Source organism: Eubalaena glacialis, chromosome 1 (genome assembly GCF_028564815.1).
Source record: "Eubalaena glacialis isolate mEubGla1 chromosome 1, mEubGla1.1.hap2.+ XY, whole genome shotgun sequence".
NCBI classification, from domain to species: Eukaryota; Metazoa; Chordata; class Mammalia; order Artiodactyla; family Balaenidae; genus Eubalaena; species Eubalaena glacialis.
In genome coordinates this window covers 42,831,012-42,846,370 of record NC_083716.1, presented here as the reverse complement: position 1 = coordinate 42,846,370, position 15,359 = coordinate 42,831,012, and the positions used below count along the sequence as shown (strand labels likewise).

Below are 15,359 nucleotides of genomic sequence, written 5' to 3'. Positions count from 1 at the left end.
GTGGGAGAAGATCAAATGTTTCTGTGGACAAACTCAACATCAAAGGATCACCTGTGAAAATCAACAAAAAATGAATAGCATTGCATTTGATTTGTTTAGTTTTGGTTGTTTGAACAGAGAAAGTAGTGGTGCATAGTAATACACATAAGACCAATCGCTTGTTGTTAATACTATGTTCTTAGCAAAAAAAAAAAAAATTTGCCATTATGTTGAGCTATATTCCCTCTCTACCAACTTTGTTGAGAGTCTTTTTTTTTAATCATGAATGGATGTTGAATTTTGTCAAATCCTTTTTTTGTATCTATTGAGATGATCATATGATTTTTATCCTTCATTTGGTAATGTGGTGTATAATTTGGATTGATTTGCAAATATTGAACCATCCTTGCATCCCTGGAATAAATCCCACTTGATCATGATGTATGAACCTTTTAATGTTTGTTGAATTCAGTTTGCTAATATTTTGATAAGAATTTTTGCATCTGTGTTCATCAGGAATATTGGCCTCTAATTTTCTCTTTTTATAATGTCTTTGTCTGGTTTTGATATCAAGGTAATGCTGGCCTCATAGAGTGAGTTTGGAAGCATTCCTTTCATTTATATTTTGCCTTGGAATAGTTTGAGAAGGATAGGTATGAACTCTTTAAATGTTTGGTAGAATTCCCTTGTGAAGCTTTCTGGTTCTATACTTTTGTTTGTTGGGAGTTTATTGATTATTGGTTTAATTTCATCACGAATAATTTATCTGTTCATATTTTCTATTTCTTCCTTATTCAGTCTTGGAAGATTGTATGTTTCTAATTTGTTTATATCTTCTAGGTTGTCCAGTTTTTGACATATACTTGTCTGTAGTAGTCTCTTATCATTGTTTGTATTTCTTATGATATTAGTTGTAAATTCTCCTCTTTCATTTCTAATTTACTTTATTTGGGCCCTCTCTCTTTTTCTCTTGGTGAGTCTGGCTAAAGATCAATTTTGTTTATCTTTTCAAAAAACAGCTCTTAGTTTCATTATTCTTTCTATTGCTCTTTAGTCTCTATTTCATTTATTTCCACTCTGATCTTTATCATTTCCTTTCGTCTAATAATTTCGGGCTTTGTTTGTTCTTTTTCTAATTCCTTTAGGTGTAAAACTAGGTGGTTTATTTGATATTTTTCTGTATCAATATAAATTTCCCTCTTAGAACTGTTTTTATTGTGTCCCATAGATTTTGGAAAGTTGTGTTTATATTTTCATTCTTCTCAAGGTATTTTTTTAAATTTCCTCTTTGATTTCTTTGTTGACCCATTGCTTATTTTTTTAGTACCATGTTGTTGTCTCCACATGCTTGTATTTTCTGCAGTTTTCTTCCTGTAATTGATTTCTAGTTTCATACAATTGTTGTGGGAAAACAACTCAATATGATTTCAGTAATATTAAATTTATTGAGACTTGATTTTGGCTAACATGTGATCTATTATGGGGAATGTTCCATGCGGACTTGAAAAGAATAAGTAATTCTGCTCCTTTGGATGGGATGTTCTGTTGATACCTATCTAGTCCATGTGATACAATGTGTCATTTAAGGTCAACGTTTCCTTTTTGAATTTCTGTCTGGATGATCTATCCATTTGATATAAATGGGGAATTAAAGTCCCCTACTATTATTGTATTAGTGTTAATTTATCTATGCCTTTTAATATTTGCTTTATATATTTAGGCACTCTTATGTTAGGTATATATATGTTTAAAAATGTTATATCTTATTTAAGATATAACCTAACATAAAAAGGGAATCTCTTTATCATCATGTAATGCCCTTATTTGTCTTTTGTTATACTCTTTGTTTTAAAGTCTGTTAATTTAAAGTCTATAATTATTGTCTCATGAGCAATATTCTCTAATCACTATTGGACATAGGGTAATAGTGGTCACAATAAAATCAATAATTCAAATTGCAATAAAAAAATATAATTCTGGCACAGTCCTGTTATACTTATCTCAAAACTTTGGGCAAACTTTTAAAAGATTTGAATAGTGAAAAATTGTGTTCATAACAATCCCAGCATTTTTTAAAATTTATTGAAGTATAGCATAGTTGATTTACAATGTTGTGTTAATTTCTGTTGTACAGCAAAGTGACTCAGTTTTACATATATATATTCTTTTTCATATTCTTTTCCATTCTGGTTTATCACAGGATATTGAATATAGTTCCCTGTGCTATACAGTCAAACCTTGTTGTTTATCCATCCTTTATATACTAGTTTGCATCTGCTAATCCCAAACTCCCAATCCTTCCCTCCACCACCTCTCTCTCTCCCCCTTGGCAACCACAAGTCTGTTCTCTATGTCTGTGAGTCTGTTTCTGTTTCATAGATATGTTCATTTTTGTTGTACTTTAGATTCCACATATAAGTGATATCATATGGTATTTGTCTTTCTCTTTCTGGCTTACTTTACTTAGTATGATAATTTCTAGGTCCATACATGTTGCTGCAAATGACATTGTTTCATTCTTTTTAATGGCTGAATAATATTCCATTGTGTGTGTGTGTGTGTATATATATACACACACACACACACACACACAACTTTATCCATTTATCTGTCGATGGACATTTAGGTTGTTTCCATGTCTTGGCTATTGTATATAGTGCTGCTATGAACATAGGGGTGCATGTATATTTTAGAATTATAGTTTTGTCTGGATATATGCCTAGGAGTGGGATTGCTAAATCATATGGCAACTCTATTTTTAGTTTTTTGAGGAACCCTCTATATTCTTTTCCATAATGGCTGTACCAATTTACATTCCCATCAACAGTGTAAGAGGGTTCCTTTTTTTCCACACCCTCTCCAACATTTATTATTTGTAGACTTTTTAATGATACCTATTCTGACCAGTGTGAGGTGGTACCTCATTGTAGTTTTGATTTGCATTTCTCTAATAATTAGTGATGCTGAGCATCTTTTTATGTGTCTATTGGCCATCTGGATGTCTTCTTTGGAGAAATGTCTATTTAGTCTTCTGCCCATTTTTCAATTGAGTTGTTCTTTTTGTTGTTGTTGAGTTGTATGATCTGTTTGTATATTTTGGAAATTAAGCCCTTGTCTGTCACATTATTTGCAAATATTTTCTCCCGGTCTGTAGGTTGTCTTTTCATTTTGTTTATGGTTTTCCTTGCTGTACAGAAGCTTGCAAGTTTGATTAGGTCCCATCTGTTTATTTTTGCTTTTATTTCTATTGCCTTGGGAGACTGACCTAAGAAAACATTGGTACAATTTATGTCAGAGAATGTTTTGCCTATGTTCTCTTCTAGGAGTTTTATAGTGTCATGTCTTATATTTAAGTCTTTAAGGCTTTTTCAGTTTATTTTTCTGTATGGTGTGAGGGGGTGTTCTAACTTCATTGATTTACATGCGGCTGTCCAACTTCCCCAACACCACTTGCTAAAGAGACTCTTTTCCCCATTGTATATTCTTGCCTTCTTTGTTGAAGATTAATTGTCCGTAGGTGTGTGGGTTTATTTCTGGTCTCTCTATTCTGTTCCATTGATCCATATGTCTGTTTTTGTGTCAATACCATGCTGTTTTGATTATTGTAGCTTGGTAGTATTGTCTGAAGTCTGGGTGGGTTATGCCTCCTGCTTTGTTCTTTTTCCTAAGAATTGCTTTGGCAATTCTGGGTCATTTATGGTTCCATATTAATTTTAGGATTATTTGTTCTAGTTCTGTGAAAAATGTCGTGGGTAATTTCATAGGGATCACAATAAACCTGTAGATTGCTTTGGGTAGTATGGCCATTTTAACTATATTAATTCTTACAATCCAAGAGCATGGAACATGCTGAATATCTTAACATCTCTTCTTTTGGATTTTAAGTTGGTAAATGCACAAAGAGCTTTGACCTCTATTCCCAGGCCAATATCCATTTAACTACTAAGTTTTGTACTTTGATCTCCACAGTATGTCTTGCATTTGCATCCATCAGCATAACTCCAGGACAAGCCCTCTTAATTCTCACTTGACTTTGGAACAGTCTCCTAATAGTTCTCCTTACTATATTTCACGATTCAACCTTCTCCAGTTTTAGTGTCTCAAAGCACAGTTCTGACCTTGTTGGTAGATGAATTCTCATTGCAAACTGTCCCTTGAGGTTTCCTAGATTCAAGCTGCAGCCTATCTCTTTTCCTTTTATTTAGAAACATATATTCTCTAATCTAGGAAAACTGAACTAATTGCTGTTCCCTCAATATAATCTAACTTTTTCTTATCATGCCTACCCTGATACTCTTTTGAACCTATACTTTGAAATTACCTTTATCCATTACCATCAGTTGAATGTTATCTACTACCAAAACATGTCTTAAATTTCTACTCTGTTCATAAAATATTTCCTAATAGTAACGCTGGTACATAATTTCTTACTCCAAACTCCTAAGCCTTCAAAACTCTTTTTTTTTTGGGGGGGGTGTGCCATGCAGCTTGTTGGATCTTAGTTCTCCAACCAGGGGATTGTATTCAGGCCACGGCAGTGAAGGCACCAAGTCCTAACCACTGGACTGCCAGGGAATTCCCTCAGAACTCTTTTTTGACTCCCATTATAGTTATCTATATTCATCTCATGTCAGTTTTACAGGATTTGCTTAATGTAAAAGGGCAATGTCATATTAATCCCAACCCATGTTGAACTTTGCATAAAATAAGTACAATTAAATAAACTTAATGTCCTTAATAACTGATTGTGAAAAACCTGCACATTTCTAAATATTACATATACCTAACAATATTTTCAAATCAGTACTTTCTTCTTTAGGCAACTTCTTTAAATATACCATTTATTTTGAAAGTTTAATTTATGAAGTACACTTATAACTCTGACCAGCCATTTATGTTAACTTTTGTTTCATTATTTAAAGAGCATTTCTACAACACGCTGGGTCTTATTTCTTTTCACTGTCCTCCAGTTTATTTTTAAAGTAATGAAGATTTTTTATTTTGTAAAAACAGTATTTATATAGGAAGAAAAATCATGATAAAAAACTTTCATTCCTGTGAGGAGTGAATAACATTTGCCTTTGCTTTATGAAAAATAAAATCAGTTCTTATTCAGGTTTGCTAAACATTTATTTATTAAGCAGTCCAAATAATGTAGTTTCTAGAAAAAAACTCAGTTCTCCTTAGACTGAATATGTATGCTATAATCTACACTGTTCACATCAATAAATTATTTATAAAAGCTTCACTTTGCGTGTTGCAACTTAAGTGATTGAAAAATGTAATAAATTTTTTTCAAATTAAAAAATTCATACATATTTATTGGAAAAAATTCTTCACTTACTTTTTACTCTTGACCTTACTTTTCAAAGATAACCTTCATCAACGGTTGGTACATATCATTCCTGAACTTTATCTATGTATGTCAAAATGTATTCACACATGTGTACTAACATACAGATAGCAAATATACATTCAGAGTACTGTGCTGAACAATTGTTTTTAAATTTGGAAAATAGTTTGCATGTCTAGGTGTATATGAATGGTAATCACCCTAAATAATTACCCCCAAACAGTTTATACACAGCATTTTTTTTCTGATTTGTTTCATGAATGAAGCAATTTAAGAGAATCAGAGAAGATAGAATTGCCATGACTTATTTTTGCCACCTAGTTATTAAAAATAAACCAAAACTTCCCTAACACATTCCTAAGCATTTTGGATTCCCTAAACTCTCACTAATAGACTTGGTGGAACTGTATTTGGTATATTTATGACCTTCCTACAGAGCAGAATAGAATCTATTCCAACGTGAGATTACAGTGAATGCTGTATATTAGCCACAGGGAATTCTTGCCTTCATCATGATCCATTATGGTTGGAATTTATTGCAAGCTAAGTTCTATCCATGCTACTAACAGTTGCATAAGGGACTAAAGTTGACAGTGACGAGTTCCAGGTGACCTGGTTATATCTAATCTATGGGCACTTAGTGCGACTAAGTGGCACTAAGTCGCAGCACACTACATCTGATCCTCTACTTACAAAGATTGTGACCTTTCTGTCACAGTGTTAACACTTACTATAGAATTAGAAGTTGCTATGGAATGGTTTTATAGGTCTCTCTCACAATATTTATAAGATAAATAACTTTAGAAGAACATAAATTTTCACCTGATTGTCTTCTGAGAGGTGTGCCAAGGGCTAATAGTACAAGTATTTATTCTGTTTTTACTTTACAATTGAAATATGGAGTACTTTTCTTAAAAAGCCTATTAAAGCAAAGACTTTAAAACTGGTAGTAAAAATGCAGGTCATATAATTTAAATTCTTTCCAGAATATTTCTAAGACCTGGTCTTTTAAAGTTATCTTTTAGTCTCAAGCTTGCAGATTTTTAGTGATAGGGCTTAATTTTTTGGACAGTCCATTCTATTCTGTCCCACTTTGGATTAATAGAAAATCTCTACTTATATTGAAAACATATGCTTTGTAATACTTTTTATTTATTATTCTTATTTCTGCACTCTGAGACTACAGTGAATAAACTAATTTATCTTTTCATAACAACCATTCAGATGTCTGATGAATCTTGTGATTTTTAGTTTAAACATCTCAAATTTTATCACACATTCTCAGGATGATTAGACTTCACATCCTATTTGCCCATAAAATGGTGCTTATTGTAATCCGCCTATCTCTTCATCTATTATTAATGCATATGAAGTAGTTTGTAGTATTATTCTAGTAGTCCATTTACAGTGTTGGCATGTAAACTCATCTTCACATGCCAACTCAAAATTTTGTAAAACTCAAAATTTTACAATTATATTTTCATATTAATGTTTGTAGCCACTTATTATTATATTTGGGCAATTAACTTTTTTTCTAATACAAATAAGATTATTTTAATTTATTATTGTAAAAGTGTAGATTTTTGATACTTATTATTCTGATAAAATGATTTTGAACCTTGTCTTTTATCATTAAATGTAGTATATATCCTTCTGAACTTTGTAGCATTCACAGATTTTACACACATGGCTTTAATACATTTATATATGTCAGTGATTAGAAGTGAATTGGGGCAGACATTAGAACTCAGATCTGTATGGTACTTCACTAGAGACCTTCCTCCATATGATAATGATGCTTCAAGTTATTCTTTCTAGATACAATTATTCAGCCAGGTACAATACAATTCAATTGCATTTCTCTTTATTGGCCATAAAAATATCTTGATATTAAACAATGTTTTCTTCAGGTTAGGTAGTTTCTACAACATTCTTCTCATTAGAAATGTGACATTTTTAATGAACCTATCCTAAGTTCCAGTAATCATTGCTATATCTTTAAATTGGTTTCAATCCAAATATTTAATAATTTGTTTTATAATTCAAGATTGTCAGTTTGTATTTTTTTAGATTCATGTTTTTTTACTTTTTTGGAGATTTAGCTTTTTGTAAGTAAAAAATAGTTTACATCTGTTGTGTTAATATGTGCCTAGCACAGGGTAAGCTCATATAGTACTTATGATGATTATGTCATATCAGTGTTTAGTATTATCCCCATTTTTAGAGATGAATAAACTAAGCACAGAGAGAGTTTGCATCTAGATCATACAATTAGTAGGTTATGGAACTAAGGCTAGAAGCACAGCAGTACAACTCGGGTAGTACTCAGTCATCTGTTCTAGACACTGTGCTAGTTACTAGGTAGACAGATTTAGTCATGACCAAAATAACACCCCAGGCTTTATGAAGCTTCCAGTATAGTAAAGGGAGACAAACTCAAACAAATATATAAAATGTGTAATATGCCATGTGATGCATGAGAAATGCAGTCAAAACAGTAAATGAATAGGGGGAAAGTTGAAAGGACAGAGCAGACTGGAGGCATGGCATTCTAAACAGGGTAGTCAGAATAGGTCATACTGATAAAATTATATCAAAGAAATAAAATTTTAGAAACTCAAAAAGATTTTAAAAATCACAAAGAAATATTCTTTGGCATTAAACACTTTAACTCTAGAGTCAGAGATGTGTGTATCCCACTTCTGCAAGCCCTTTGTCATAGCACCTGAGTAATAAATGCCCCCTTGATGACAATTCTCCCCTTATAAGAATTTATCATAAAAAATAATTAAAGTTAGCACATATTTATGTACAGTATGTTTATCGAGGTATAATCATTTTGCTTGTAATGACAAAAATTGACAATAATAAACATCTCATTATAAGTTTTTACTTAGACCAACTATGCTATAGACTTATGATGGAATACATAATATAGCTTCATAGTAGTATACATCATAGTGCTATAGAAAATCTATATGTGCAAACATGGGATGATATTCACGTGTGTGTGTGTGTGTGTGTGTATAAAACATGTATATTTGGAAAGAGGGAAAGATTAGCAAAATAAACCTTTAACTATATAGAATTAGGAAGTTTGATTGGGTTGTGAATGGATTCTCTTCTTTTGGTTATCTATATTTTAGTTTTTATCAGATATGAACATTTAATATTTTAGCAAAAATATAGATTTAAACAAATGATATACCATGTTATACAATCTATCTATCCTATGTATATTATCATTAATACATTGTTTTTATAAATTAGAAGTTTATGTCATTGCTTCTTTGACTTTTGGAAGGACAAAATTTGTGGCATCCCATCAAATATCAGACATTAATTTTGTGATTGTGTTCATCACCAGTCCTCTAATTATGAACATAATGCTACCTCAGACCCTATATTTTGAAAATTAAACAATGAAATAGTCATGATTGTCTTCACTTTTCCTTAAAATAATGCAAAATGGATCAATTTTTATAGATTACTATCATTTAATAGTGAATAAACATAGAAGATTTTATTAAACAAATACTTTGACAGTAATGAGATGCTTCAGTTTCAATTGTTTTTTTAAAAAGATGCAATTTCTGTGTTGCAGCCACCAATGAACATACACTCCATCGTGGTACAAGTTCAGTGCATCAACAAAAAAGTGGGTACTGTTATCTACCATGAAGTTCGAATCGTGGTGAGAGATAGAAATGACAACTCACCCACATTCAAGCATGAAAACTACTACGCCACAGTGAATGAGGTCAGTTCCTATCCACCACTCTCTGCTTCCTTTTTATTGATATATGTAATTGACTGTATATTTTAAATATTTTGAAATTATTCCTCTGTAATAACAATCTTAACTGTTTAAAAATATCAAGAAAACATTTTAAAAAATAGTGCTGTAGAAGAAATAAGGTCTGAGTGACGTCTGATACGATTTCAGGAATTCACTTTGCTACAGGAAAAAAATTGATTTATTTATAATAATGGCCAAAATATTGGCATTTTAAAATCATCTTCAACAATTTAATGCCTGAATCTAAATACATACATGCTTACTGAGGCTCAACAGGTGCTATTTATTCTCATTGTAAAATGAGACAGATTTTTTTTTTTTGTATCTCTGAGATGGTAGCAGTAATTCAATACTAGAAGAAAATATGTATTTGAGATTTTATTAATTTAAAGTTATTTCCTCAATTTTAAAATCAAGTTCTGGCATATTAAAAATATTTAAATATAAATCAAAGCTAAATTCTTATAAGAAAATCCTTATCAAACTATTTAAAAATATTTTTAAAGTAGTAGTATTGCTTTTATTAGAACATGCTTTTTTGTTGTTTCTTGTTTTACTTTGTTTTGTTTTCCCTTTGAACCAAAATCCATGGGCCAAGAACCCTTTTTATGTTATTTTTTAAAAATAGTGCTTACTCTATTAATTTTTTGTAGAAAAAATATAAAATGTTATAAAAAAATTATAAAATATTTCTAAAGTATCTCTAATATCATCAATATGTGTACTTTAGACACACAAAAAATGAACTATATTTTTAATAGCCTATACTTTAGCAAATCATCTTTGCCTCCATGATGTCTTTTTTTTTAATCTTAAAAAAATATGTACCTACTTTATAGGAGGAAATCAGTGTAATTTGGGTATTAAACACAGCATTGGGCCTATAACTTCTACATGCTTTTTTTTTTTTTTTTAATACATGATTGATTTAAACTTCTAGATTGAGTTTCTTTTTTTTCTTAAATTTATTTTATTTTATTTATTTATTTTTGGCTGTGTTGGGTCTTCGTTTCTGTGCGAGGGCTTTCTCTAGTTGTGGCGAGTGGGGGCCACTCTTAATCGCGGTGCGCAGGCCTCTCACTGTCGCGGCCTCTCTTGTTGCGGAGCACAGGCTCCAGACTCGCAGGCTCAGCAGTTGTGGCTCACGGGCCCAGTTGCCCCGCGGCATGGGGGATCTTCCCAGACCAGGGCCCGAACCCGTGTCCCCTGCATTGGCAGGCAGATTCTCAACCACTGTGCCACTAGGGAAGCCCTTCTACATGCTTTTTGAAATTATTTAAAATGTATCTTATTTACCTCAACACTCTTCTATTCACTAAAAATTGAAGAAATGATGTTTCCCGTAATCTGAGACTTTCTAGATTGTATTACTAAAAACAAAATAATAAATAAAAGAAATAAAAGCTTTTTAAAGTTTAATAGGCGAAATTACTGGTTAGTTAATGCTCGACCTTTCTGAGCTACCTTTTACTTAATAGGCTTCTGCTAAAACAGACAAATGCTAATTAATGTAATTAATCATGTTACATGATTAATTATTTTAGCATCTGAAGTATGCTTTTTGAATGAGATTTTGCTTTTTTTGTTTGAGTGCTAGCTTTGAGTATAAACTGATAGATGAGTTATCTTAGGCAACATATCTAATTTTAAAATCCATTCCTGTACCATGTTAACTGTTGTTGGATACATGTCTTTAGTTCATTTATCATAAAGAAATTTATAATGTTCAATTTGAATTCAGAGTATCCTATGTAATTTGACTACTTCTACTCCCCCCTCCAATTTTTTTCAGCACCTTGCTGGAAACTAACCTTTTCAAATACTGTTTTACTTGTGTCACTCTCCTATTCAAAAATTGTGTAATTTCTCATTATTATCAGGAAAAATGTCATCTATCTCCACTGACTGATTTTCAAGGCCTTCCATAATCTGACCTTTTGTCAATGTATTCTTAACTTCAATTTCTCTCTGATATTGCCTCATTCTGTTCAGATTAACTTCCTCATGTCTTACAAATATATTCATTTCTTTGGCTTTCTTTGCTCACACTGTTCAGTTTACTTAGAATTGAGTCTTCCCTACCTTGCAAGTCTCCAAGTTTTATTCATCTTTTAAAATTTAACTCATGATCCATTTCCATTTCCTATTTCTATACTCATCCCCAGCTATACACATTGATCAATCTTTAGTTTCTCCAGACTCTAAACTCCTATGTCATCTGGATAAATGTTAATTAGAGTGATACAATTTATAGAAACATTAAACATTTTATCTTAAACATTATTTGGAGAGGCAAGATTTCTTTACAAAGCTACCTAATTATGGTTTTCTCTCAATGCATTTCCTAAAGCCAACTGAGGCAATCCTATCCCACTGTTACTATGGTCATATATTCTATGGTTTGATTATGTAGAATGCGTGTAATTGATGATATTTTCCTCCATTGATTTTGCTCATACTCTCTCATATCTATTTTCTTGTAAAGAATCCAAAGTTTATTTAAACATCAAAACATAATTATAAGAAAAAATGAAATTTAGCTATTTTTCTCATCCTTCATTTATCTGAGTAGTTCTTAGTTTAATTGGCTTGAATGGGTTTATCTTTATATCTATATCCATATCTCTTCACTGGGAAAATACATTGCAATTTTATATATACCCATATGTATATATGTGTATGTATATATGTATGTGTGTGTGTGTATATATACATATGTATGTGTGTGTGTGTGTGTGTGTGTATATATATATACATATACAATGCAACTACAGTGCTGCCTGTAAAATAAAATTAAATAAAATACATTTTACTCTGTGCAAGATTGCAAGATATTTTCCATGCTATTTCTTCTTTTAGTATAAGACATGCAGTTAATGCAGTTAAGACTAGAATGATCTAAATGCTTTTCCAAAAAAAAAAAAAAATCATTCAGGGTTTAAGAGATTGTTGGCGTCAAAATATTTTACACTTCATCAGAATCCAAAAGATAGGTATAAAGTCATCATCACAGATTTATAAAAGAAGCTTCTAAAATTAAAGTCCTGATTAGTCACTCTCCTTATTAACTGTGAGAAAACCGAGACCTGGAGCAGCACATGAATTGGCCACCAACGTTTAAAATTCTTTCCTTGTGAGACATAAAGCATTGCAAGTATTTTTTTTCTCTCTGGGTAACTGGAAACTCTCAATTAATTTTGGATAATTGTATCATTAAGTACTTAGTCTGGTTGGTTCGAAGAACAAATTGCAAAGTCTAATTGCTGCTGATCATTCTTAAGTAATTTTTGGAAGATAAATATTTTCTGGCAGTGATGTCTTTGATAACACATGCATCCCATTTCAAAGAATTCCTTTTGACATAATAAAAAGTAAACAAGGGCAAGTCAAGGCAGACGTAGTGTTTTCTTGTGCCTGTGAAGAATTAATCTCAGGATAATATAGAGGTTATATTTGTCCTGGTCTTTAATGATCTCATTACAGACAGGCAATTTTTTAGTCAATATTAATTTGTTCTTTTTGTCACCTTGAATATCACCCTAAATGTACTTTGCTGCTGTGACATGACGTGATTTATTGGAGATAATTTGTTGGCACTTTTTGAAAGAATGTTTCCTTGCATTTCTCTTGACAGGTAGATGGTTTACAGTCAGAAAGAAAGAAAGGAAGGAAGGGAGGAAGGAACCATATATTGTGTAGTAATATAGTATTTACTGTTGAAAAAATCTGCATATAAGTGGACCTGTACCGTTCAAACACATGTTGTTCAAGGGTCAAGGGTATATATAAAAATTCTGAACTTTATTTCTTTGTTCCTAGAAACTTGGAGAAATAGAGTTCAGATGTAATTATAAGGTTGGACTCAAGGAAATTGTCAATGTTCAACTATTTTTGATGTATAAAAATGGCAATTCAATAATATTCTATAAATAAAAAAGTGTCTTAAATAAAATTTCATGCCACTGTATTATGGTAATGTTTCTATTTTGGCCTTATACTAATCAAAAATACATACTTCATGTCTATTGTCAGCACTGTTGTCTCCTGATGGTGTTTTGAATTTATTTGGTGAACTGTTTCTACTATCACTTAAGTTTTGTTTAACTTAGTAGACCTTATTTTCATGGATTGCTACTGACTTAAATATAAGGAGTTCTGTATAACAAGCTTAAATTAAGAAAGGATAGAATGGAAGGAGATGAAACTGAAGAACAAGTTGGGGTCAGATCCTGAAAGGCACCATCAGTTATAAAGAGGATCTTTAGGCAATAAGGGACCAATAAATGGCTTAGCAATATAAGTGCATTCAGATTTGCCATTTTATGATATCATTCCCACAGCTGGATGGAGAATTTTTTGAAGAGGTGAGCTGAAAAGAGATGCAAGGTAAAAATCTTGAACTGAATAAAAATGGAAAAAGAGGGTGTATAGGAAAAGTATTAGGTGGATAACTTCATGAGAAAAGATGACCTGTAATTGCAGAGGGTAAAGGAAAAAAGTGTAGACACTACATATTGTTTAGATTACCTTTGAGATTCTGGCTTAAAATATAGCAGGATCCTACTGAGAGAATATATTAGAGATGAACACTTTTGGGAAGATTTACAATCTGAGGAGAATATCAGTTGTTGCAACCCAGCATGGAATGTCTTTAGATCTCGGATAGTCCATGTCAAATAGACATAAAGATTTGTGAACCACAGTGAGTAAACCTAAATTAAGATTGCCTAAGTGAGGTGTTTTGCTTTGTTTGTTTGTTTTTGATTTTGTAGAATATGACAGATAGTAGGTATCAAGAAAAATCAAAGTAGTAAGAGAGTGAGGGGGTATTGACGCAAAAGATATATACATATCTTGTTTTAAGTATATATCTTTACATGATATGTATGTATATCTTTATATAATCATGTAAAGATATATACTTAAAACATAAGAACAGATATATACTTAAAACATAAGAACACTAATTATAAACCAGGAGATAACCGACAACTATAGTCTAATGTTTTTGTTGTATAGAACATGAATGAAATAATGAATAATATACATATTAATCAAACAAAATAAAGAAAGGGAACAAGCAAAAAAGAATGTAGAATAGGTAGGAAAAATATTAACACTTACTGAGAGTATTCAAAATAAAAGTGTTCATCTTGTACAAAAATTACATTAAAAGTAAAGGGGAAAATACTCAAATTGAAAAACAAAGTTTTCAGACTAGATTAAAAAATAATGTCAAGGATTGGTTCAAGATGGTGGAGTAGAAGGACATGCTCTCACTCTCTCTTTCAAGACCAACGGAATCACAACTAATTGCTGAACAATCATTGACAGGAAGACACTGGAACTCACCAAAAAAGATACCCCACATCCAAAGACAAAGGAGAAGCCAAAATGAGACGGTAGGAGGGGCGCAATCACAGTAAAGTAAAATCCCATAACTGCTGGGTGAGTGACTCACAAACTGAAGAACACTTCTACCACAGAAGTCCACCCACTGGAGTGAAGGTTCTGAGCCCCACGTCAGGCTTCCAAACCTGGGGGTCCGGCAATGGGAGGAGGAATTCCTAGAGAATCAGACTTTGAAGGCTAGCGGGATTTGATTGCAGGACATTGACAGGACTGGGGGAAACAGAGACTCCACTCTTAGAGGCAACACACAAAGCAGTGTGTGCACTGGGACCCAGGGGAAGGAGCAGTGACCCAATAGGAGACTGAACCAGACCTACCTTCTAGTGTTGGAGGGTCTCCTGCAGAGGTGGAGGGTGGCTGTGCCTCACCGTGAGGAAAAGGACACTGGCAACAGAAGTTCTGGGAAGTACTCCTTGACGTGAGCCCTTCCAGAGTCCGCCATTAGCCCCACCAAAGCGACCAGGTAGGCTCCAATGTTGGGTCACCTCAGGCCAAACAACCAACAGGGAGGGAACCCAGCCCCCCCCATCAACAGACAAGCGGATTAAAGTTTTACTGAGCTCTGCCCACCGGAGCAACAGCCAGCTCTGCCCACCACCAGTCCCTCCCATCAGGAAACTTGCACAAGCCTCTTATGTAGCCTCATCCACCAGAGGGAAGACAGCAGAAGCAAGAATAAGTACAATCCTGCAGCCCGTGGAACCACATTCAGAGAAAGAGGGACAAGATGAAAAGGCAGAGGGCTATGTACCAAATGAAGGAACAAGATAAAACCCCAGAAAAACAAATAAATGAAGTGGAGATAGGCAAGCTTCC

The 15,359-nt window shown here is 32.7% G+C and overlaps 1 protein-coding gene across 17 annotated transcripts in view; it reads left to right on the top strand.

Annotated features, from left to right (window-relative positions):
• Positions 1 to 15,359, top strand: part of PCDH15 (protocadherin related 15) — a 712,410-nt gene that overhangs the window by 263,013 nt on the left and 434,038 nt on the right. For all 17 annotated transcript variants that reach the window (XM_061195806.1, XM_061195799.1, XM_061195791.1 and 14 more), the window contains one exon: positions 8,937 to 9,092. In XM_061195806.1, the coding sequence (XP_061051789.1) occupies positions 8,937 to 9,092 (156 nt within the window). The remainder of the gene's footprint in view (positions 1 to 8,936; positions 9,093 to 15,359) is intronic.